The following is a 26,805-nucleotide window of genomic DNA, read 5'->3' on the forward strand; positions in this document are numbered from 1 at the left end:
TTTTAATAATCAAAGATAATTTTAGCAACAAAGCTAGCTCTGTTTTTTCTCTTTCCACTTAGTCTGCTGTGTAGAGGTGGGAAGCCTTTCAGCCAGAAAACAATCAGTAAATAACACTGCTCACACAGTCTGTAAGGACATGTGCAGATCAACACTGTACTTACCACTCCGACAGGGAAAGCCAGAACAGCCATCATCCAGTCACGGAGGGAAATCAGCTTTTTCAGCTGCCTCTCTTGTTCTTGATTGTCATTTCCTTTAGTGAGAAGACTGGACAGGTCAGTCAAGACGCAGATCCCAAAGAATACAGCCTGGATAACCTGCACAGACAAGGGGACACACTCTTGAACACAGACAAGACCAGTCCAGACAGCAGATTGGATGAGTGGGAAACCATCAGTCCCATAAATACGGGTAGAGCTGGTTCACATAGAAGCCACTTGGGCTTCTAGGCTGCCCTGCATGCAGCATGTGTCCCAGGCTCCCACAAATCTATTACTACTTCATCTCAAGTAGCAAATGACAGAACAAACAAGCTGCAGAAGTTACTCAAGCCTTCTTCTGGTGATGGTGGACTGTCATTTACCCACCTGTTCCTTCATGTGTTTATGCATTTGTGTGCAATATCATAAGATTATGTGTTGTATTACACTGGTAATCACATGAGCACAATGATTTGGTTCAAACTTGAGTTGATCATAGTTAGATCACTGCATTTTTCTTCCTTAAGTACCTGAGTAAAATTGCAATAAGCTAGCTCAGGAATGCTATTGCCTGAGGACCTGCACATCCTTTCTAGCACAGTTCAGAGAAGGTGCATGCAGGTTGTTTACTGCCCGAGCTGGAAGCCCAGGTCACAAACCCACACACACCAGGTAATCTCAGGTAAGAAAGTAACCTACTACATGTTTCTCAAAGCAAGCATGGAGTAACAGTCTAGAAGTATTATCTGTACAACTAAGTGTTCCTCTGACTAGGAAACTAAGCATCCATAAGCAGTGCAATAAACCACCCTAGGCTAGGGGACACTGATCTGGAATACGGTGGGAAGGAGGAAAAGGATAGGGAGGAAGGCAGGAAAAGGAGGAAGGGCAGGGCTGAGCAGGGCAGGGAAGGGAAGAAGGGAAGAAAAGAAAGGAAGAAGGAAAGAAAGAAGGCAATAGATTATGGCTACTAGAAAGAAATACAGAAATGTGTAATGGTTAGATGGATTTATGTGCATTCTTCCTTCATATACCGAAATACTTGTAAACTGGCTGTAAAGCTGTGAATAACAGACGTTCAAATGGCCTCTGGATCTGGTTGCAATTCTTCTGCCATCACTCTCTCCTCTGAAGTTACACCCAATTTTCTTGATAAACAGATGAAGCAACATTATAGAACAGTCCCTGAAGCCATGAAACATGACAGACTTCTAGTGCTAGAGCTCTATATTGTGCTAGAAAAAGGTATTACTACTTCAAATGACTGCCTCGAAAAGTTACCTTCTCCTACACAATTTCTGTAAAAACATTTTACATAAAAGCTGTGGCTACTTGGAGCTATATCATCACACGAACTCCTAACGCACTTTTTTTATATTACTTGGTTGAAACAAGCACTTAGTTGGAAAAATTTTTTTCCCCATAGTCGGTCCCATTTTCCACCAAACAGATGGCCTATTTGGAGAGAAGGAATAGAAGAACTAATTATGCATTTGCTTGACTTAATAGGACATAATATACCATCTACTAGTGATTCAAAAGAATGCCAAAGAAGGAAAAAGATTTAAGACAGGATTGGGAAAAAAAGTATACCTAACAGTAATGAAATCAATCTGGGTGTTAAAGAGTTTAGGCTGAGTACCAGGAAATATTTCCTAACAGTGAACTCTGTCAGACCATGAAATAGTTTCTCAGAGGAAGTGGTGGAAGCCTCATGGCTTGAGTCACTCAAACCGATATTGGACAAAGCATTTCAATGTACTGCAGGGAACAGTATTACACTGCCAGGGCTTGGATGAGTGACTAATAGATTGTTTGCAGCTCTAACTACAGTTCCCTGAAATGGTTGCTCTCCAAAGAAACACAGACTCAAAACAATCACACACCCACTTTCCAAGGGAATTGAGATTGTACATTCACTAATCAATCACAACCTGAATAGCTTCTATCCCCATTATCTTGTTATGAACACACTGCTTCAAGGGAAAAGATAATGATATCATCGGGAATAACTGAAAACTCCTAAAGGGAAAGGAAGTACCCAAATATTTCAGAGAGTTGGTATGAAGTAAACTATTCTACAAAATTATTTACAAATAAAAATACACATAGGAGAGACAAAATTATATCTTTATTGAGAACATTCAGACCCAATGAAAAAATTATGTAGTGTTTGGGGAGGAATAGTTCCAGCATATTCCTTTCCTTTCTAGAATGTGCAAGAAAACTCTTCTGACACCTCTCAACATTTAGGATTTCACTGAAGACCTCCAGAGCTGCATGACTCTCAGTAGCATAAACTGAACAGCCACAGTCAGTAACAATTTATGTCTTTTGTGGGTCTGGCATAGGAAAAGCATAGCATGCAGCTATTGGTGGTTTATGGTATGAAATGAATTTTCAAAGTCCATGCTCCTTGGTGTGAATGCTGTCTAACAGATGTGAAAAGTTCACAGCAAGGGAGTAGAAACTCCCTGTAAAAAATAGTCTCCAAGGTGCTCTGGTGTTACCTCAATTTTAGGATCACATTTGCAAAATGAGGACCTTATTTTGAAAATCTGCAGGTGGTGTATCTATACTTGAAACATCTCCAAGAAGTTAAACAAACAGTTGACTTTTTTTTTTTTCCCCTTGGAAATGTAAGCAATAACACTTCAGAGGAAGTATCTTCCAATTTTGCCTCAAACCACAGTTTGAAGGAAAACAGTGAGTTAGAAAATGACATATAAATTTGACAGAAAATGGCCATACGTCCCGTATAACATGTAAGAGAGACAAGAGTCAGAAACTTGCAAGCAGAGTATGCAAAACCAACTTACTGCTGATCCCATTTTCTTCAGTGAAGCCTCAAGGGGGCCACTGCTACTCTAGTTGATATTACAGTACCCTTAAAATGTGATAACATGATGACAATTAATGGAAACAGCTACCCACAAGTATTTTAGGGATACAAAACTCTGAGCAAAAAAAAAACTTGTTAAGTTGCTGCAGGAGAAAACAACTATGAACAAAAGATGAACCAAGCAGACCAGAAACCTCAAACACTGAGATTTATCAGATTAAATAGCAGAAAATACAGTTTTTATTGTTCCTCACAAACAATTAGAATAAAGCAAACTAAAGTCTGTCTCCTACAAGAAAACTAAGACTTGCTTCAGTAGGACAGTTCTTCCACAATGTGCTCACTGCAGGGATAGTAGCTAATGTCTTCCTCGTACTCCCCCTTACTTGTCTTCTAAGAGTCTGACAGAAAATATACCCTTGCAAAACTTTCTTTAGGGTATGGAGACTCCTTTCTTCCCTCTACTTTGGGGCTCCACAGTGCAAACAAAGTATCTGCACAAATGAGGTCAATGGAAATTCTGTCACTATTCTTACCAAGGCATAAAACACCTATTAAATTCACTGACAACTACCTGAAAGGAGGTTGTACCGAGGTGGGAGCTGGTCTCTTCTCCCTAATAATAAGCAACAGGACAAGAGGAAATGGTTTCAAGTTGCATCAGGGGAGGTTTAGATGAGATAGTACTAGAAACTTCTTCACTGAAAGGGTTATCAAACACTGGAACAGACTGCCCAGGGAGCTAGTTGAGTCACCACCATCCCTGAAAGTGTTTAGAGACATGTAGATGTGGTGCTTAGGGACATAGCATCTGAGCAGGCTGACAAATAAACAATGCTTCCAGAACAAAACCTGGAGGTAACACTCACAAAATCAGCAAGTAATAACAAAAGACCATGGAAAATTAAGTAACTTTTACACATTTCAAAATGCCATGTTTGTTCATGAAGTGCATGAGTGTGTGTGTTTGTGAATACGTGCATGTGCCAGGTACTTGTACCTCATTCACCAGGTAAGCTTCCACTGTTTAAAGGTAAGACTGCATTTAAGAAAGAGACTTCAGAGACTTCAAATATAACCCATATTACAGAAAGACTAATTCACACTAGGGGGTCAGGGAGGCCAGACTGGTCCCCAGGAACTGGGAGTGGCAGGGCCAGCCAGGGCCCATCCCAGCCCCCGGCCAGGACAGCCAGGGGTACCATGGAGACCCAGCCCCAGGAATCAGGCATCTCTTCACGGTCACCAGGCCAAGGCTGGGAGGCACACATGACCTGTCTCATCAAAGCAACAATCTTGCTTAAAACAACCCATGACTTTCCACAGCAAGATGAACGTTTAGCTCTACCAGCAAAATCAAATTGCTGAAAATTGACATTTCTCATGTATTTCAGATTTTACAATCTGCCATTTACAAAATGTGATCTGATTTTCCTTTTCAAACAACAGGAATATGATTTATAACCTCAGAGTATCTGTTACTAGTCCTTGTCAATTTATGCCACTTCAGCTTTCATTCCTTCAGCCTCTAGACATTATTGATATACAGATGTACTATACCTCAGCAATTAAGAGTACTGTATTTCAAGAAACCCTGAAGTAACTTAAGACAGACTTTTAACTCTTTGCTCATTGTAAACACAACTGATTGGACTCTGCTTTGGGACCATGCCTGGTTGTAGCATAGCCTGCTACACTGCAACCCACAAGCAGGTATGTGTGGACAGTCTGTGTCCTGTAACAAGAGTTCAGTTATCTTCAGTTTCAATATACAGAGCAAGTCCAGGTTAAGCTAAGGATAACAAGGTATTTTTGATAGAAAATGCAGTGTGTTTACAGAATGAAGCCATGGGCTGTAGCAGGTTATTCAATCTGTTACTGCTCTTGAATGCATGAAGCTACTGATTCTTCTTGTCCATCACCATCCCTGTGTTACTCACAGGCACACTGCTTGTATTCTTGTCGCTTCTCCTCTTGCTGTATCTTTCCTAGTTACAAACACAAGCAGAAGCTGTGCAACACATAGTTAAGTGGTAAATCTTTGTACCAGAGAGGCTACTGACTTCAGATAAGGAAAAGGCAAATTTCTGTCTCTACAGACAAATGAAAGACTGACATAAAGAAATAAAAGCAAGAAGCAACCACATTTTAAATGCAAAAATACAAGTCAGTGTAATGTGTCTAACCACTAAATCCACAATTAATTCGAGTTGAAGTGCAAACACTGTGAAAAAGTACTGTGTGCTACTCAGAATCATCACTTTCATTCCAGGAATGGGGAAGAAGACTTGTATATTAAAGGCCAGAGGTAAAAGAGCAACATCAGCCCAGAAGATTAATCGATTGACATTAATTTGGGGCATGTAGTCAGAACCGTCATCACACCTCCCACACCAGCTGCAGTGCTACAGCTGTTTTAGTTTATTTGTTGAAGCAGGTTTCAACAACATCATAGGCTACTTCAACACAGAAAAGGAACAAAGCCACTGCCCATCACAAGCCAGTATAGCCTGAGAAACCAAATATACAACATACAGAAGAAAAGTTAAAGAATCGGGGAACAAAAATAAAGTCCAAAGAACACTTGATGAAAATTACATCTATTTTACTTTGCATTGCTTGTTGGGTAGGAATCTCCAGTTCCTCCTTTCTCTTTCACTTACACAAATTAGAACTTAAACTCCACTAGTAAAACGTGACATTTCTATCAGAAAAGCCATCAGAAATTCAGTAAGTGCCCAGATGCCTTATAAATATCTAGTACTCCCTTCATCCAAAACAATTACTCCTGTCTCCCTTTACAGCCTTCAGTGGAGGGATGGCTCCAGTAATCAGGATGTTACACATGAAGACTAATTCTTACTAGGAAATTTAACTTCATTTTCATGATTTAGTCATACAATATGAATCATCTTATAAAACACACCTAATCCCCTGCAATATGATGTAAGTTCAGAGACTCCTTTAAATATTGTCCTTTACTTTCTACATAATCTCCTGTAGTCTTTTGCTTTTTAAGCACACCAGTATTGTCCAAATGTAGCAAAGATGGGGTTTTTAATCAATGAGATTTTATAGATACACAAAAGAATAAAGTCTACTATGAAATTATTATGTATGGGAAAGAAATCCGTTTGACTTTTGAGTCTAGTTTTTGCAGGTCCTTTGCACATTGCTTAAGTCCACGTGCTTAAGCACCTACTATGGAGCTGTGAAAAGTGGACAAAGCTGTCTAAGCTCATGAGATCTTGTGTTTCTGAGAGGAGAGATGCATTTCAAAATTCTGCCTGTTGGAACGTAAGATGTGTTTTTATCTGGACAGACAGAAAAGCAGCTTTTGTGCAAACTAAGTAACTTCAGTACGAAATCAGAAAACTGAAACAGATGTGGGCCCCTAAAATGTAATGTTTATAGCACTGCTTTTCAGCATCTATTTCAAGTTATTATTTCCAGCACATGGAATAAAAAAATCTGATAAATAATATAACCATACTGTTAGCAACACTTGTTCTATCTCTCCATCTTTCCTCCAGTTAAACCAGGAAAATCCCTTACTATGTTACACTTACTAGAGAGGTTAAGTCTCATATTGTTCTGTCTTAACACGATTCTTGACTGTCTTGTAATGGTTTTCAAAAATATGCAACATAGTTCTTGGAAAGGTAACGTGGTTGTGCTAACACAGTTTTAAAAGCAGTTTTCTTAATATTTTTAGTACTTCTGTAAGGGAGAATAAATTATTTCCTACTACAACAAGCCATGCTAAAATTTGGTAAACAATCAAAAATATTTGGAAATGCTTTAACATGGAAAGGCAAAAAAAAGTATATTTATTTATTCGTTTTACATGAATAAAATATCCCCCCCGAAAAAAAAAAAACAAACAAAACAAAAAAGGGGGGAAATAAATCAATAAAATAAAATAAAAAACCAACACCAATAAAAAACAAGCAAACAAACAAACAAAAAACCAAACCAAACTGCTGAAGTGGACAACAATTTAGAAATTAAAGTGCTACTTTATCTCAACTGTGTTGCACAGATGACATTTCCAACATGATCTCAGCATTACAGAGTGCATGCCATCTGGGTCAGAAGTACTAACAGTATGGAATCCACTACCATATATCAGATGAAGAGATGGAAGGGACAAATACAGAATATACTAAAGCAATATGAACCAAAAATTGACCAGATGCTGAATAAGTGCAGCATTTTCTCAAATCTTTTGCACTCTTTTTAGCTGTGTCATTCCTCTACAATACCATGTCAACCCAGACTCCCATCTTCCTCTAAAAACTACAGGTATTTTCTGGACACTTTTGAGTTATAGCTGTCTGGATATCATACTTTTATCTTAGCTAATACACTTGAAGAAGCATTAAGCTCATTGTTGCAATATTTAAGAAATTATTATTCTATTTTTAGCTCTATATTTTTTATTTTAAATTGTTTTGACTAAAGTAATTTTCTAATAATCCCCATCTTCTTCCTTACTCTCTTGCACTGTGCATAAAAAAGCTGCCATTACTACTTACTGTATCCTGCTTGTAAGACAGTGTAATTTCATTAAACTTATATAATCCATTCAGAAAACATGTATAATACAGTTTATTCAGAATAGATTATTATTTTATTAGGTTATATCTTTTATGTTTTTCTTCACTAAAGCTTAATCTTATTAGGATTATACACAGCACAGAAGGTTATGTCATTATTTTGGCTTAAATGCTAATTTTACACATTTCAGCATGACTGGTATGCTCTCTGCAGCAGTGGCCTTGCAGTCAACCAGGCAGGAATGGCAGCTCTGTAGACAATATTTGGGATAGCTAGCTAAGAAGCTAAGACTTGTTCTGCAGCTGTCTGTGCTAAACTGAGCTTTAGGATAGGGTTTCTGATGGCTGGAAAGTCCCTAGCACTTTGTAAGATAATTACACCCAAAAGACATTACATATTATTAACTACAGAACTTTCTCAAATAAATGTCTTCCCTAAAACTTCAGAAACTTATGCACTGCCCCAGCTTTTCATGTTTAGAAATAAAGTTTGAAAACCACTAGAGGGAAGCAATTTTGACAAATCAAAATTGGAAAAAACCCAAATCTACATTGAAGTTTTTTGAAGTTAAGAGTTGCTGGCTTTGCTTTTTATTTCTTCCCTTTTTGATTATTAAGGTAACAGCTGCCTTCTAAACTGCTGGATTTAGAAAAGGCCGTGATTGTTACATCTCAGCAACATGGTGACAGAGCTGGAGAGGTATTAAAATCTTCTCAGACATAGCAACCTCTGTGCTGCCCTACCATGGCTGTAGGAAATAAAAGGTTTAAATTCCTGTTTCCTGAGCACTGTGAAAACAATAATTAGTAACTCCTCACACCAGTCCAACAAGGCAAACTATTAAGTGATATTGTCTTGATTATTGACAAGTGAATTGGGCAATTCTTCCTCTCTCCAGGGAAGGTAAAGGAAGCAAACAGAGCTTTGTCCCACCGCTTCTCCAGCCAGCCAGCCTACAAACAACACACAAACTACACCATGTGCAAACCCACACTGTTAAAAGTAGTTCAAGTTTCCAATCAGCGTCATCTTCAGCTTTTCCTTCAAGAAACTTCTCTTCCCTTGCTCACTGCTGCAGCAGCTGAAGGATAAGTTATGAGGGGCAAGTAAAGTATATTAAGAAATAAAATTATTACTAAAACAAGGATGTTCTGTAATTAGACCTCAGCCAAGGATGCTGATATTCAAGCTCTGCTTGAAAAAAAGGAGATAATTTTGTACATTAATTATAAAGCACGTAGTTTCAATGAAAGGTGATCTAAGATGTTCTGGTGTCCTTATAAACAAGACTATTCTTTACACAACATTTCAAGCAAAGTACTGTGTCTTGCAAAGAGTTGTATTTAGGAGAAAAAAAACAACATAAGTTTTCTCATTATCTTACATCTCTAAAGAAAACATGGGGAAAACCCTGATACAAGCTAAGTGCATTTAAATTAAATAATACACGGCGGGGTTAAGTGTTCACTAGGTGTGTGGCATTTCAACCCCAGATGATAATGCCTCTCCGCTTTCATCGTCTTTCTCATTAATACATCTCAGAGGAAATTAAAGATTTATTTCCTGACTGTTCTTGGTGAAAGCAAGGCAGGGAGAAGTGAGCTGGCCAAGGTCTGGCAGCAAGTCAGCAAGGGGACCCAGGGAATTAATTCAGGCACCCTGATCCCTAGGTGGTTCTCTAGGCATTAGATCAGGTTGTTTTTCAAGCATCTGCACTTGCTCTCACAGTGACAGCCATTTCCAGTGCTTACTAGTGAAACACTCCTGGCTTTCTCAAAGAGCATGGACCTTTTCACTCCCTCCAAATGCAGCCATACTACTGTTAGCATAAATCCAAATACTTTTCCTCTTATGCAGCCCATATTGATCAGAGTTTTCAAAGACCTTGACTGCTTTACTGTGTCTTTCAAAGTTTTCTAAGTTAGATACCGATACTGTCATTCTGACTAGCTTATCTATTTGTGCCAACCAAGTAGTCACCAAGGTCTCATATACAGTAACTTTGAAGAGCTTGTCCATTACACCATTCCCACCTTCATAGTTTTAAACCTTAGTTCATAACAGCAAATTATTATTTTGAGCAATACTAGCACTAAATAAATATTTTTATTTTTTCCATCACTTGTTCTGCTCTGTATGGGTGTAAGTTTGATGAGCTGCAGTTTCAGTGTGGTGCTCACTTGGCTTCCCAGCATCCGCACCGGACAGGGTGGAAGAAGCACAACTATCGATCCCATCATGTAATGTACAACCCAGAGGCTGTATTCAGAGGGAGTGTCCTGAAAAAGAAATGGCACAGAGCCCTGTCTTGCCTTATGTGCTCATGAAGGCACACACAGCTCAAACCTCTCTCACTTTCTTCCTCTAACATGTAACCTTTTCTTAAGTTTCCAAAGTTTTCAGATTCATCTTTTAGACATGACTGTTCACTTTATTTCTGTTCTGCTCACTACTTTTCACTTAACTCGCAAAAGGAAGAAAGAGATTAACTACTTATGATGGGAAACCACTTTATGTCAACTACCTGACATCACATCAGGTTCCAAACCTATCAGTTTTTGATGCTCTCCATCAGGCCATTGCACACTGACCAACAGTAAATATATTTTTGTAATCAGTAAATAGCACAAATTCAATAATAACCTGTCCTTTCTTCTCAAGCGACAAGAGGTTCAAACACCACCTGTTGTAGCAGTTAAGAATGCAGCATATGATTCCAGAAAAACAGACCTTTGCTACACTGTGGTACTGGTGACCAGTACTACTGACAGCGGTGTTTTGGATTCTCCATGGCAGGAAAAGCACTACAGAAGCAGTAGCTTGTAGATGTGGCAGCCCAGGACAAAAAAAACAGCAAACATCCGTGCCTATCAAGGGGCATAGCCCAGTGGGCAGCTGGTCAGATCACATCAGGAAACACCCAAGTATCAGCTGTCCTCTGCTAAACCTCGGTACTCCAACACTAACGTCTCCGTGCACCAAGTAGGTGCACGCACCTGCACTCTGAATTAACACTGCAGCTGTAATTGTGATACAAGGGCTGTGCCTCTGCACATGCTGGGCGAGCTGAGTCACCCCTAGGAACTCCCTGGGCAGTCCCGGGAACTCCCCAGATAGTTTCTGTCGAGATAATTGACTGATAGCTACAGGAACCCGCCCCGGGCAGTCCCGGCTCCACCAGAGGAGGGAGGGAGGGATCGATGAGAGAACTCCCCAGGCAGTTCCAGCCGTGTTAACGAGATAACCGGCTGCGTGAGGGGCCCGGGCAGGCAGGAGCTCCCTGCGAACACCCGGGCGGCTCCTGCTCCGCGCACGAAGTGAGCGCTGAACGACAGACACGGTCTGCTTAGATATGCCTATCAACGGACAGGGCAGGTTTTCCACATTGTTGAGATTATTTTAATTAGAAATTCATCATGCGTGCACCGGAGTGCTGACGCGGGACTGCAGGCTAGCTGGATTCTAAGAATTTACCAAATCACATCTGGGGAATCAGATCCCGACCACCTCAAAAGGCTGTTATGAGGATGTTTGAGATGGAATCTCCTGTCACCACCTGGCCAGAAACTGGCTGTACTGTCACAACTGTAACAAGAGAAACACAAGAGTGTCATCTCACGCAGAACCTCCAGATAAATCAATTTCTTTAGCTAACATTTGAACCAGTTAGTGTGTGTGTGTAACACGGACCAGAATGGTTTCTAAGAAAATGAGAGCCTACCACCACGTAAGGTGGCCATAACAAAACCACACTCAGATTTAAAACATTGCCCAAGTGTAAGGGCATTGGTGCATGTAAGTATATCTGATGATTGTCAGATTTTATATGAAGTACCTCTAATTCTGACTTGCAGAATACATACTCTTTTCCCAAAATACTTACTAAGTACATTCCAGTATTCTGGTTTGCTCCTCACAACACAAAAATGCTGGCTACACAAACATTGTTCATAAATGCTGGTGGCTTCTGGGCCGTGGCCATTTATTTATAATCTGGCTATAGTCCACTGCAGCACTAGGCACAGACACCACTGCACTGCAACAGGGATCTCTTCTGTCCAGACCATCTGTAACCATGCAACGTGAAACTTCACACCTGAGTCCTGGAGCAGAGCTGCTGATCAGCTCTGTTGGCATGCCTGTCCTGAGACATTCAGTTCTGGCTAAGAGTCAGAGCAGGTCGCATTCAACCTCTAGCTTTGGATCATCCAGAATCCTGGCTCAGAGATGTGTTACAAACTTGAAGTGACACAGCCTGAGCAGGGGTCTGGACACCTCTGTCCCCTTGTCATGAGAGCAGGGCCAAATACTCGACACGGAACTGAGAGGAGTCCAACCTGGATGCTACCTGGGACCACCAAATGTGGCTGTTCCTCATGCGTTCAGGAAAGCTTGATTTGGATTAGGCCTCTATCTACCAGGAGGTTGAGGTGTGACACTGCACAGTGTTTTTAGGCACTTGGTTCCCAAAGTGGAAGTCACAGTTCCCACAGAACAGGCAATTTCCAAGAAGCTGACCATAAACTAGAGTGATATTTAAGGAAAAAGTAACTGGGTATAGTAAACAAAGAAGTATGTCTGGAATCCCACCCCTCTCCTGCAAGGCTCATACATGCAGCACTGAAGTCACTTCAGTCAGTTCCTTGTGTGAGACTACTGGTGCTCACAGCATGAAGCTCTAAGAGGGGCTAGGTGCTTAGAAAGTCAGCCCTTACCTCTCAGGACTGCTTACTGTAACACACGGTGGAAGGAAAAGACAAATCCTTGGTATCAACTTTTATGTGATAGCAAAGTAAGTATATTACTTGCTGAAGGATTCACCATTTCAACCCAAAAGGAGCCTGAAGAATCATTCCTGTTTTCAAGGAGACATGTATTACTACTGACATTGCCAAAGGTTACGATGTCTACCACTCTAAAGTTGTGCTAGTGTAGGAGAGAGCCTCCTGATGTCTTTGGAAGCTTGTACTGAGGTTCCAGCCCTTTAACTAAATTTCACAAGGAAAGAGTACTTGCTAAAATACGTTATTTGAAGCAAGAAATAGGAACCAGAAACCAAGGCTACTTCCTTCTGACCCATTCTCCTTCACACAACATGCAAACCGGACAGCCATTCTCTTAATTACAGCTCTTTATAAATACTTGGTCTAATATTTTGCTTTTGAAAGACATTTTTTTTCTTGGTCAGAAAACCAATATATTTCACAGCTCTCACTGCAGAGCTCAGGTATATTACATTTCATCATGTATTATGAAACCTGAAGGTAAACACATGCCAGAGGTGTTTTCAAGTTCCACTTGACTCAATCAGTTTAGCGTTTTCTTCCCACTCCATCGGGAAGAGACACGTGTGAGCTCTGGGCGTATCTAAAGCTCTGTATTATGCTGCTGTCAAGATCAGACCATTTGACTTCTTCATTTCTATTTATAAATACAGTTAGGTATTACAAGAGCCAGACTATTTAACCATGAAGACTGTCAAAATAGATAATGTATTGTGTCTCACTGAATTACGAACTGGCTGGGTGCCTAGCCTTTTCACTGCAAAGGTCCACTCCATCATAACTCAAGCAATGTCTTCCATTTACTTCAAAAAAGTTCTGAAAACAGACAACTGTGAAATTATTACATATATAATGCAAATTATAGTAATTCTTCTATTGGTTAACTGCATTTAGTTACTAGATCTGATGTCAATTTAGAAAGAATAACACTTTAGTGGAAAATGTAGCCGATGACTTTCATTCTAATGAGACACCGCTCAGAAGTGACCTCTCATGGTATCCACACAGATGTGTGCTCAGATAAGTTAGGGTCTTAACTTACTCCCCTGGAACTAGTTCTCTGATAAATTGTTTTCCTTATCTAAGTAGGGAGCACATGTGCATCCACAGTATGATCAAAATTAGTATCACATTTCAAAGAACCAAGTACTTAGTGTGGTAGCAGTTACAAGACAGTAACTGTTTTTATGACGACCATGAAATTTTATTTGATTCAGTGAAAGCATTGCTTGTATCTGCTTCCAACATATCCAAGTTAAAAAAATAATAGCATTTAAGTGGCTTAATATTGGTTAATAAATACATTAAAGACCTGTAATAAAACATACAACCAGTATGGCAAGTCTAATACGAGTAGCAAAATATCCTATTTTGAGAGAACACTGAAACAAAACAATAAACCAGAAAATGCACAATGGCTCCAAGTTAAAATATCACCGCTTGTCTTTATATTAAATTGTATTAGCTAATCTTTTAGAGGAAAATACAAATTAAAAACTGCTTTGATTTACAAAATGCTTAATGTTCAATCATTAACCTGCACACATGGACTGATTAAAGTGTAAGCACATTCTGCTGTCCTAAGAAGGGACTTCTTTTAAGGAGGCAGCATTTATCCAGCTACGGATGTAGCCAAAACATAGATTTCATTTAAAAGCAAAATATGATACACTATCACAATACAGTATCATGAATATAAATCTATACATTTCAGGAATTTCCTGTCTATGGTTACATTTGAATCCATGCCAAGATAAGGTCAGAACATCAATACACAGTCCATTTGAAAAACAAGTGCAAAAAATCTACTGCAGAAATGAAGGTCACATATTTCAACCAAGCATTTACCAATCCCATATGCTAAAAGGTAGTATCATACCCTGATTTTCATAATCTAAGTGTCTTTAGCTTAGAAAAATCAATCAATCTGCCTCTCACAGTATTATTATAGCATTATAATTGTCTCCCTACAGACATTTTCCCACCCTTATTTTGTTTTTTGCTGTTCCTACTTCCCAGGTTTTCATACTGAATACGGAGAGAGTACTGGAGGGACCCCAACTCCCTAAACTACTCAAGAAATATCTCAGAAAATCAGAACAGGAATCCGAAAGGATCCCACATATTTCATTCTAGATTTACCTTCACTTTAGACAATTTTCATTTATTTTCCCAGTAGACGCAAAGACAGTCAGCTTCAGATGGCAAAATTCTCTTTTATATTATCATTATACAGAAGGTATTATTTGCCATCTTTTAGAGAAACCTGAAGCTGATAAGGGATGAAAGAGATTATCTGCTTGTTTCTTACCCATCTCTTATTTATATGATTCTAAATGTCACACAGGGAGTTTTACACAGAACTGTCATAAACCAGCATATTTAATGGTACTCTTGCTCATGACTTGGCAGTATAAATTGCTTGTATTCTGTAATATTTCTATCAAACTATATGGGTTTTTTTAACCAACAGAAAATAGTAATGCAGAGACTAATTGCTGACTATATTTAATAAAATCCAGCTCAGTACTCAAAAACAATCTGGTGTACTTCCCTGGTCTTAATTTTTTTATCCTTCTTAATGGTAACCTTTTTTAAAGCACTAATAAAAGAGATTTTCCTTATAGGCAAACATATTTATTCACATCAAAGAGAGGAGTAAGATTCACAACAGAGATGTTCCCTGTCAGTGCCCATTTCATAAGAAAGCAGAAAGCACATCTGTTAACTTTACTGTTGCATAATAGCACAGGAAGAGCAACCAAGAGCAAAGCAGGAAAATCCACAGCAATATACTGCTTTGTAACTCAAACCAGTGTTTCAAATTCAGCCTGAGAACAATACAGGAAATGCTACTGTAGCTGGACAGAAAAAAAAACAACAAACTATAATCTCTTTGTGGGAAGATATACTTAGTAAGAAGACTGCTATATTCTGCATGACTTCCCATTTTTGGATGAAGCCTCTGCTGAAGGAAACTGCAGAGAAATAAGGCCTAAGGCATTGCTGCCATGTGAGCACTGCAAAAACGTCACTCTGAATGCAACTGCCTAGTCAACCACAAACAGAAAAAAGTACTCTGTAGAATTCTGGAATGTAACCAGACTTGTAGGGGCCAAAACCCAGTAACAGAATGGCAAACACTTCCCATAAAGAAATGCATGGGTTTGGTTGTTGGGGTTTTTTGCTATACTCCTTATTTTTTCTTATACTAGAAAATATGAATAAAATGGTGCATTTATTTCTGATATATAATTATCATGGCTGGTGACAGGCTGAAATATGCTAAAACTTCTCCTAGTAGAATTTTGAACTGTTTTATCTAAACAAATGAACTTACTTTAAATCTGTGGCACATGTAGAAAGCTTAAAACAACACATAATGTATTTAAAACTGACACAGTGAACAAATGAAATGTTTTCTGTAGTAAGTAAAACCAGATTTATTGTTTCTTTTCACCATGCCCTACAAGATTTTAGAGGTAGTAGATCTTATCCTCCCTCACCTCATTTTTATTCACAGGTGAGGAGGAGGAAAACCAGCTTTCCTACTTTTTAACTCCCAGTGGTTTCTCAGTGATTTGATTTCTCTTCATTATGTGTGAATGAAATGGTTATTGAACTAATGAATAACAGGAAGAAATACTTTCTCTGCATCTGCAGAGACTAGTGTTGCCAAAAAAACAATTAATACTGAAGCAAACTCTAGCTCTGCTGTTTAACCACTACCTTCAGTAGCTCTGTGATGTGGCGCCTCTCAAAAATGTCAGTAACACATGCTCTAACTAGATGTAACAACAAGAACTACTGAAAAACCTGGATACATAGTCCATGCTGATAAAAGAATCACAAAATACACTGTATCTGGATATGGGATAGATTTTGACTGTTTTATATTGTCCCACATCCAGCAACAGGATTATCATCAGTGTGGTCCTTAGCAGACAATGAAATTGAGCACTCCTATAAAACAACAGAAAAAGACGGTGTAACAGTAGAAGAGTATTAACATGACAAAGACTAGAGCTTTTCAATCTATTAGTCAGGACATAGATGGACAAAGTCCTATGAAAACCAGACCAGTGCTGAACACGGTCTGAGCAAGGGGTTGGACTAAATGACCTCCTGAGTTACCCTCCAACCTGAGTGATCACAAGAAGTCTGGGGCTTCATGTAAGAGAAAGTGTTCAGTTTTGTCAAGGATAGTGACATTTCCTCCTGGTTCGCAAAACACAGATATGTCTAGAATTACTGATCACAAAATCTTAAAACACTTCTGAACTGTTTTCACAATTCACTGAAAGACTTTTCCTATAGTTGTTACAGGTTTAAGCTTCAAACAAGTATACTGGAGCAACAGTACTTGGGAACCCTGCTGGTGAGACTTCAAACATGTTGCTCAATGGGGGAAAAAAAGGAGTCAGGACAGACTAACTGAAGATTTGAACTTTGTAGAATAGACTGTCACTAATTAATATGTACTTGATAGCATCCGATTGCTATTTTGTATGTTTATATAGAAACAACAACAAAAAAACCCTATTTAGTTGTGTAATCCCTCTAAAACTGGAGATCATTCTTTGATTGCAATCTCTGCAAAGACTAGCTAGGCTCTACTCACCCATGGGAGTAAAGACAAGCTACTTGTGCACGTTTAGGCATGTATCTGGTACTGACTGAAAGAGTGAAGACAAGTAGCTGGTTATTTCATTGCCATTTGCTGCCTAAACAGGTCAGGAGGTTTAAACGTACACCCTTACATTCCAGTACTGCCTTTTAAAGCTGCTGTTTGATTTTTCAAATGTAATCACAGATTGGTCTTTCACCTCTCTAGTGACTGTTCAAAATCTGTTTCTATCTCCATGAAACCAAAAGACACTGAAACCAATAGTTTTGTCTTTTACATGAAAGTTTACAGTTCACTGTTTCCCAGTCATATAAAGAATTCTTACTCACATCCTCTGTTCTTGGTTCACATTAAAGTGATGCTATGCATTCTTTGGTGAGGTTCTCATAATTATCTTTTTTCCTGGATCTTTCCAAGTCCTGGTGTCAGCAGCAATTCAGCTTTTAACCAAGAGGCAAAATGTTGGTTAAAAACTGTCATGTATAAGGCATGTGATGTATTTTCTTGAAAAGGATTATTCAAGTTTTGCAGGTAGTCTTTTCAATGGCTAATAGTACATTATTAAAGGCCTTATCAACTGGGGGAGTATTTTAAGGACTTTAATTTCCATAGGTTATTGTTGGCATCTGTACAATGTAGAAAAGACACAAACTAGGATGATAATGTTTCATTTTAATATTGTGGAGCCTTCTGTCATTTAAAATGTAAGAGGCGAGACAGGGATGTAGATGCATAGTTGTTTTCTCCGTTGCTAGAAGAGGCTGCAATGAGAGCATCAATCTGTCTTGGGCTACTGGAAGTCTTCCAGTTTAACACCTTAGACATGAACAATTCAAAAACTGGCCCACCTCAAAAGGACTATACCATTCCTCCCCATTGTTCCTTAAAACTAGAAAAAAATCCCTGAATCTTAAAGCCCATTTATGGTACCATAATCACATCTACTGTGGTCTGCAGACATACATTCAGCTGGAAGAGAGAACAAGGAGACTGTGGTAGGAGGGACTGTTGCTACCCCTCCCCTTACAATAAATGCATGCCCTACATATCCTACACATGCTCCACAAAGAAAATTCAGCCATTCTCATTCCATGTCCTGTTATTTTTATTCTTTTGTTCGACCCTGCAGTACATTCTGGGTGGGATGCAAAGTTCTTCAAGCTTTTTTCTCCACTGATGCTGGTGGCTGCATAACTTTAACTGCAGCAAAATTTTTGAAAAATCTCACATTTTCCAACAATATGTGGCATGAAATGAATATGCAAAACCTATATGAAGGACTCTCAGATAAGTCATGCTGAAGGTCCATAACCAAGTCTTATATGCACTGTCAGGCTAAATTAGGGGGCTGTTGTTTTGGGTTTTTTTTATTTTTCCTTGACGGTCAGAACATTTGATAAATTATGTGGATGCTAGCTTCATATCCTACATACTAAGATGTGAAATATTCTCTAGTGCAGTTACAAAATATTGTATTACTGGTTTATTTGAAGTAACTGAGAAGAAAAGTTAAAGCTAGTAAGTATTACAGCAAAGTCTGTACAACACTTACGGCTAGGACTTAAAAAGAAACTGAAAAAGAAACCTACTTGAATTCATAGCCCCAGGTACAAAGCACCTGAAAATCCTATTTTATTATACCTCATTACATCATTCAGAGAAGCAATAGCTAATTTTATTGTCACATTGTATAGACAGATTGAAACACAGAGTTTACTAACTCCCCTGTGATGACATATTAAAGCTCAGGACATTCTGGAACAAGAAGACAGTCAAAACTCCTGACTGAATGAGAGTCACTAAAAATCCTTTTGCCCTTGATAGAAGACAGTTGGCAGAAATTCTTCAAGATTTGAATACCTCGCTCCCTTATAGACATCTTTGAAAGGTCATACTTAAATATAGATGTACACACTTCTAAATAAACACCATTTGCGTCTTCCTCTGCTGATATAGCTATGCCCATATGACAAGTCTATCATGGAAAAAAATAATTTTCAGTTGAGGACCCTAGCAACAAGGGAAGAAGTTGCACTATAAATGTAAGAGAGCGTTCACTGTACTTCAGTATTCCTATTTACCAGATTAAACATGTATTTCTAATTGGCATCTGCTATATGGCAGAAAGCCTTCATCCAGCCTTGGTATAATTTTCTAAGCCTGGAACCTTCAATCCCATCTACATGTACATACAAAGTGAAGATAAGAGGCTAGCAACATTAAACGGTATTGATGTGCCTTCATAATACCAAGATGTAAATGGCAACACAGGGTGCAAGCTAGAGGCCTTAAAACTGGATGAAGAAGCACAGAATTTCAAGCACTAACAAAACTCAATCTTCATTTGGAAGAGAGTAGAACAGCAATAAAACTAGCAAAATTTTCAAAGTAAAATTGTCAGAAGCAAATTTGGACTATGATTAATCAAGAATAAAAACACCTAAAATTCTTTTGCTGCCATGATTGTTTACTACTAATTAAGCAGATAATTTTTTCACACTCCATTTGCAGCAACATCTTCTGTTTGAAGTGTTGTAAAGATGTTGTGTTTGTCCAACACAGAAACAAACAGTTGTAAATTTCCCTTTTTGATGGTTATACACTTTGATCAATTCAGTTCATTCTATAACTTCAGGAAAACTGGCTTTTAGATATTTTTTCAATTGCCTGAGAACAAGCCATATGAAACGTCTGATGACCTCTGCCTTTGGCCCTTAACATTGTTCTGTGTCACAGCTAGACTGAGATAAAAATAAAGCTGTGGAAAAGTCCAATTAAGCATGAGTATCAATATTGCTTCCTTTGTTGCTGCAGTTCTTTATAAAATACTTGGATGTACTTGGCGAATGGAAAAGGTCCAAGTCATGGTTTCCTCACAGACACGCCAAAAAATGAAGAGGAAAGGAAGATAATGTTTATAATGGAAGTAGGTATGGCTATTGCAAACCCAAAGCTCAAATCAGATAAAACACTTAGGATGCAGATTATCAAATGATAGAAATTTGGAAGTTGCTGTCATGTGATTGCAGATTAAAATGGCAACTACTTTCAAAATTTGGTGTATCTGGAAGCTATCTATTACTACATTTAACTGGCGTTCTGTGGAAGCAGATACACAACCTTATCTGAATGCAAAAATCAAAGGCAGTCTTCCAGCGCTGGGCCCAGCGCAGGAAGAACCAAGCAGTACCACAGATTACAACAGCTGACACCAAAATGGACTCTCTGACTCTTAAGTTTGGTATTAGGGTTCACTCATGCCTTTTTCATGTTCTTCTAATAGATTACATCTTCAGACTTGCTTTTTAGACCAGTTTAATTAAGTAAAAGACCTTTTTTAGGCCGCATAGTTGAGAAAGATACTAGGAAAATATTCAGAAAATATTAATTTCATGCTCTGGCATGGGAACGTGAAAAATGTACTAATTATAAAATATGCTTGGAAAACAGTCCTGTGAGAAAACGAGTAAGCCATAAACCTTTATTCTCCCCACAAAAAAGTGTTAATTAATGAGATGACTGAAAACTGTAAATATAAAACATCTGTAAAAAAATATATAAAACCCAAAATAGCTTGTGATTTTACTTGACACGTTCCATTCTGTTGTCTCCCCTGTGACCTCCATTATTTATAATCAAAAGTACCTATATACATACACTCTTATCTATCTCAATACCTTTGGGCTAGGGTGGGCATTGCTTTTTTCCCTGAAAGATGGTGATGACGAATGAGATCTGCAGATATGACAGCTGGACCACCTTACGGGCTGGCCCAGCTGGGTGACCGCAGGCTGCGGTGACAAGTGAGTAGAGGAAGGTGGGCAACAGCCCAACCCCACTCTCCTGTGCCAAGGTGGGCACTTGGGAGCCCTGGGGTGGGCTGCCTGTAGGCAGAGCTGGCTGGGAGGCCTCACCCATCTGCCCTCAAGTGCCTGCATCCCCTCTGGGAGGAAGAGGGTGAGCTGCGTGCAGGCTGCCCCTTGAGCACTGCTGCCAACCAGTAGCACCAACAGCAATGAAACAGGGCCCGGAAAGACTGATGCCAGTGGTACACAGGCTTAAGCATTTACATAACCACAAACTACAAAATACACTAATAAAGAAAGGCGCACACACAATTCAGGATCGGGAAGGTTGCCAGAACAACATGTTCCTCTTTGAAATGTGCACACAGCAACCTCAGTCCAGCTTTTGAGAAGGGTCCTTCAGGCAGAAAGGCCCAGCTTAGGAAAACAGGGACTTGATCCACGAGGACTTGGGACTGGCACAATTCTGAAGATACTTCTTTGCAATCTCCTTCACTGCAACTCACTGATCCTTTGAATTTTCAAACAAATAATGAATATTGGAGAAAAAACTGTTCAGCACAGTGAAGCAATAATCCACAGACAAGAAACGCATTCCTCGTTTCTCTCCCCATTCAACTCCACAGCTACATGAAGACAGTCGCACAGTAAACAAGCTTCCTCCTCCTCAACACACTTCAAGTCATCCTTCCCACACACAGCTGCCACTACCATGCATATTTCAACGCCTCCATCTGGGCTTGACAACTGTACCTTCCTTTCTTTCAGCCAACAGAAATACACATCCTACTCAAACAGGAATGGACGATATCACACTGTTTATTTCAGAAAAGAAGCTGTTTTACAAGTAGGTCAGGTGGGTGGAAGCCCCCATGCTAACCTACATGTTCACGTGTAGGTTAGAGCTACCCTACATCATTTTTCCCTGTTTCCAGCTAGAAACTGTCACCAGGCAGCATGTGAGGATTTGTGGGACTTGTCCAGGTTGCTGAATGCCTGCTTCTTCTGGATAAACATCTACTGCTCATACAAGGATTAACTTCACAGTATACACCCAGCAGGTTCAACATCTCCCAGAAATTCTTCATTTATTCCGCGTGTGCTACACAGAGCAGGTACAGCTCCATATGTCCAGAAATATGGAAATAATCTGCATGGCTGTTGCAGGCTGAGGACACCCTTAGCTCAGCATATGCAGAGGACATATCTGCAGTCTGAGGCCTCTTTTTCTCCTGAAGGTCAGCAACTGCTGCAGTTACCTCTCTTGATGCTCTGCTGCAACAACCACCCCATTCTGCATCAGTGGCAGCAGCTTACATTCTATCATTTAAATAGATGTGTGTCTTCCTTTCTCCCTCAGGAACAGCCTGGACTCAGCTCACCCCTCCTATACCATCAACTGCACCTTCCTACATCCACCATGCACATAAGCATCTTACATCTCCCTGTCTCCTGCTCTGCAGCAGCTGGGTAGGCACAGGTTTAGGACAGTGTCTGTTGTAACACTGGGAAGGGCTGGGGCCACGACAGGATAGGCCACGACAGGATATGGCTTTTATCTTTGAGAGCAGAAGATGGGGACAAAAGAGGAGCCACTGGAGTCCAGTTGCTCCTGCTACAAGGGGTAGCACGTGCCTTCATTCACAGCTGATGGCAATGTCCACATACTTGCCATCTCTCTGCAGATAGCAGGAGCAGCGAGTGAGTCATCAGGCGAGACAGGTTAGACTGGAGGTGATGTCTGATTACCTGGACAGTGCTGCTTGCACAGCCAGTCTCAACTCCAGCTCCACCACACCCTGCAAAAAAACCCAAAGACTGAATAACAGTAATCTATAGGCAACCTCTGTCCCACGAATGACCTCCTGGACCACTTGAGTTTAACTATGTTTTAGCATATAGATTACATAACAAAGATAAGTCCTTCATGATTTTAATTACTGTATGTTCAGCCAATTTCAGTGTCTTATGTGCTGGACTTGCATTTTGTTTAAATCATGCCCCTCTGCAGAGAGATGTTGTGAGGCTTAATTAGCTAGTATTTTGTAAGAGCTTTGAGATCTTGTAATAACAGCACAATGGCACTACAAAGCTGTTTTACTCTTAGTAAGATACTTGCTACCAAAGATACATGCTCTAAAGAAAATCCAAAGACCTACATGTGCATTGCTTCTTTCTTGGAAGATGGGTAACAAAAGAGATGGTGTAAAAAGAAGTATCCATAAAGAGGACAGACAAGATTGTCTATTTTGAATAGGCATTCTTCAGTTGCTTATACTATTAACCTATGCTTTCATTTGGGAAGATGACCAAGGAGGAAAATTGCAAAGCAAACTCCAGTGGAAAGATACCTTCTGCTGAGAGTATTCATTCATTTTAGGTCTTATGGAAAGAGATGTGGCCTACATCTTCTGCTACTCTGCAGTCACTACCTGTCTTCCTACTTTTACATTTACACCAAACTGAGATATGGCCTTAATTTTCCTTAAGCTGATCTTACAGGTTTTAAAATTTCTCTTTGATATTTGTCATAGTGCTTTGGAGGTCGCCCAGGTATTTTATGCAGACTGCTGGTACACTTAATCTTTCAGTGGCTTCCTGCAGTAAATCAGGAGACATTATATTAATAAAAGATGGGGCTGTTCCAGGTCTGATTCATAAAGCTGAATCCCCATCTACCTGGCTGAAAAAGAGTCCTTTAAAAAGGTCAGTTTAGTCTATGGAATTCTGAATATCAAGGATATATCTTCTCTCACAGAAGATATATACACTTAAGGCCACCAACCTGAAAGTTACAGAAGATACTGGAGTGATTCAGAACAAGGCCTCACAGTTGTCTCCACCACAATCTAGCCAGAGACCCTCTCTGAAAACACACCACTGAGATGCAGGCACACCACACAAGTAAGCACCTCATAAAACAGGTTGATCTCCATCACGGCACTTCTTCGTCTGGCAAACACTGTTGAGGGACATCTGTTGAGCACAAGACCCAAGACAGGCAAAATTCTAAGTCTAATAGGGAAAGACTAGTCAAAAGTGGCCTTCATACCGTATTATTATTTGGTTATTTCTTCAAAATACTTATTAATCCCCACAAACAGAATGTACCTAATAAAAAAAAAACAAAACCAAAAACCAACAAAACAAACAAACACAAACAAACAAAAACCCCCAGTTGCTTTCTGGATTTGACTTGTTATCAAACCCGCTCCTGAATTTCACTTTTTTATTTCAAATTCAAGTTTGCTATCACTATCTCACATAGCACAGGTACAATGCCTATGAAATAAAGGCAACACTTACGAGTAAGTCACAACTTTCAGCATTATGTTGCTCTTGTTACATTGGTGCTGCCCTTGCTAAAGGGAAAAAAAAAAAGTTTTCAATTAATACAGCTGGCAAAATATTTCTGAGTAACAATTTATCACCACAACGGCTGATTCCTTTTTAATGTAATTTTGTCCAAGTATCTTAATGCAGACAATAAAATGTTTTGTTTTCACTTGGTCAGTTCAACAGCACTGAAGTGATGAATTTGAAAATTTTCTCCCAAACTTTTTTCCCCCACAAGATTACAAGATTGACTTTTTTCTTCGCACCTGGAAAAAAATTATAGTTTCTGAATTTGCAATCACACCAGAAAAGACATTAAAAAAAACACCAAACCACAGCTGTCCCCTCTTCAATACTTTATGGTCTTATCTTGCAACTTGCTGAAAATTCTCATACTTTTAACTGACATTGAGCACAGTGTTGATGCCAAATAGCACCCAGGACTGGAAGTCTGATCTCAACTCCCAGGCAAACTAGGCAGAACAAATGTGGATAATACAGAGAGACTACCTTCCCACTGCCTGCCAGAAGTAATGCCAAAATACCTCTGCAGATCAAGAGCATTGCAAGACCCACAGACCTTATTGTGATATTTTAACACAAGGCAGTTGTGAGCATTGGTTTCAATGACACACCACACAGATCAAACCCCATTATAGGGCCAGACTCCCTGCAAGACGTGGCACTGAGGTCACAGTGCTGCCATCAGAACACTGCCCCCAGCCCACAGCCCACCCCTGTGCTGGGCACAGAAAGGCTAATCAGGTAGGCTACAGACCCTAGGTGGGTCATATGTAGAGCACTTCTTGTTCCAGCCATCACTTGACTCTTTGACACTCAAAAACTTAACAGCAGCTGGTACCTCAAACCACTGTAATCTTCTGTCCACGGTTGATTAATTGGCCACCTAAACTGACTTCAGCAGTAGCAGGCCAAATTACTCTTGGACATGCATAGAGTATAGAGAGATGATAGAAGAGAGTAGCTTTTATGAACACTTTTATATTTTAAAATTATGTGCAGTGTAAGCAAATATCCACCTCCAAATACTTCAAACCCCTTCCAGCCTCCTGGACATTCAGTTTAAAAGCACAGAGCTGTGCAGCAGGTCCACACAGTAGAGGTTTCCTTTGACTCACGCATCCTTAGGACTCACTTTCTGGCACCTACAGGAATGCAGGCAATAGTGTGTAATGACAAGTTCACAGTTCTCACAACACAGCTATAACCAGGAAACAGGTCAAGAAACTTTTCACAGCATGGAGTTTCAATTTGTTTTTAAGCTTAAGTGAACAGCAAATGGGGACCTCTGCATCTGTCAGTGCATATGGCTTCTAATGAAGGACAAAGTTTTGCAGACACCTGCTGCTGAGCAGGATCATGCTGAGGCAAGCAAGTTATGTGCAGGGAAGTGGTGCTGTGCCACCAGTGTGTGGGGGTTGTGTGGGGAGACTGTGGGAGTGTGTGGGAGGAAGAGATGAGGGACAAGACAGGGAAGTGGAGGAAGTTGAGGGAGCAAACACATGCTGTTCTAGCTGAGGAACGGCAGTCACTTTTTAACCCCATCCCTTTTTTTCCCTCAATTTGTCCTCATACCCAGCAGTCAAATCTAAATACCAGTTTGCCACAACACAAGGCTGATCAGCATGGTGCACTCGCTCACCTACACATCCCAGGCACAAAGTGCTGTCATCTATTGGATCTTCCTTTTCTCTCCCATCTTCTCTACTTGCATTCTTTACAGAGCTGATACCACTGTCCATAAACAACTTGGCATCTTCTCCAGGGTCAAGAGTCCTATTTCGGTGCCTCAGGATCACACAAAAAATGCTACCCTGAACATTAGTTGTATGAAAAGCTTCCACCATTTCAGCCACAAGCTTGCTAAGCATCTCACAGAAAAAAACATCTATTTTGCATTCATGCATTTTATCAATTTATATAGCAGCATTTAAAGTCATCAGTTTTGTTTTCTTCCTTTTGCATCTGATAAGTAGTTAGGAATGTATGCCACCTGTGCCATGCATGTGGAACTCACACACCTACTGAATTCTAGTAATTCTAGCAACAATAATAAATAACAATTTGTTAATTATGTGCTGCTGGGGCCAGAAGGTTTCAAGACACTGGATAAAATATATGCAACCTGGGAGGAGGGAAGGTACATTTACCCTCAGGTAAATAAAATAAAAAAGTAGGTTTAAAAAAATATACAGCTGCAGACAACACTGCCCAAAATAAAAAATTAACCAATCAGTACCTAGCAGAGTAAAATTGAAATTCTCTTCCAAGTCCCTGCACAACCAACTCAAACAGTCTGAAGTGCCTAGCAGCATTTGTGTGTAAGATTCAGCCTCTTAAATTCTTTCACTTGAACTGAATTGCAAAAGAGCCGTCACCCCTTGTGCTTAGCTTTAGAAGTTAGCAAGGAATTAGTAAAGAATTTCACATTCAGTTCATATGCACCTTCTACTACAGTTTATTTTTACCAGGACAAGCGATACTCAGCTAGTAAAAATCCTGTAGTACTAGTTTTAAACTAGACTGCAGAGTTCTCAAGTACTTTGAAACAATTGATGTGACAGACAATGGCAAAAATACCTGAGCTGTGTCAGCTGCACACAGCTGGAAGAGTAAATTATTATAT

The 26,805-nt window shown here is 39.6% G+C and overlaps 1 protein-coding gene across 3 annotated transcripts in view; it reads right to left on the reverse strand.

Moving 5' to 3' along the window:
- AIG1 (androgen induced 1) overlaps positions 1–26,805 on the reverse strand; it is a 118,838-nt gene that overhangs the window by 85,146 nt on the left and 6,887 nt on the right. For all 3 annotated transcript variants that reach the window (XM_051613850.1, XM_051613849.1, XM_051613851.1), the window contains exon 2: positions 165–320. In XM_051613850.1, the coding sequence (XP_051469810.1) occupies positions 165–320 (156 nt within the window). The remainder of the gene's footprint in view (positions 1–164; positions 321–26,805) is intronic.

Source organism: Apus apus, chromosome 3, assembly GCF_020740795.1.
Source record: "Apus apus isolate bApuApu2 chromosome 3, bApuApu2.pri.cur, whole genome shotgun sequence".
NCBI classification, from domain to species: Eukaryota; Metazoa; Chordata; class Aves; order Apodiformes; family Apodidae; genus Apus; species Apus apus.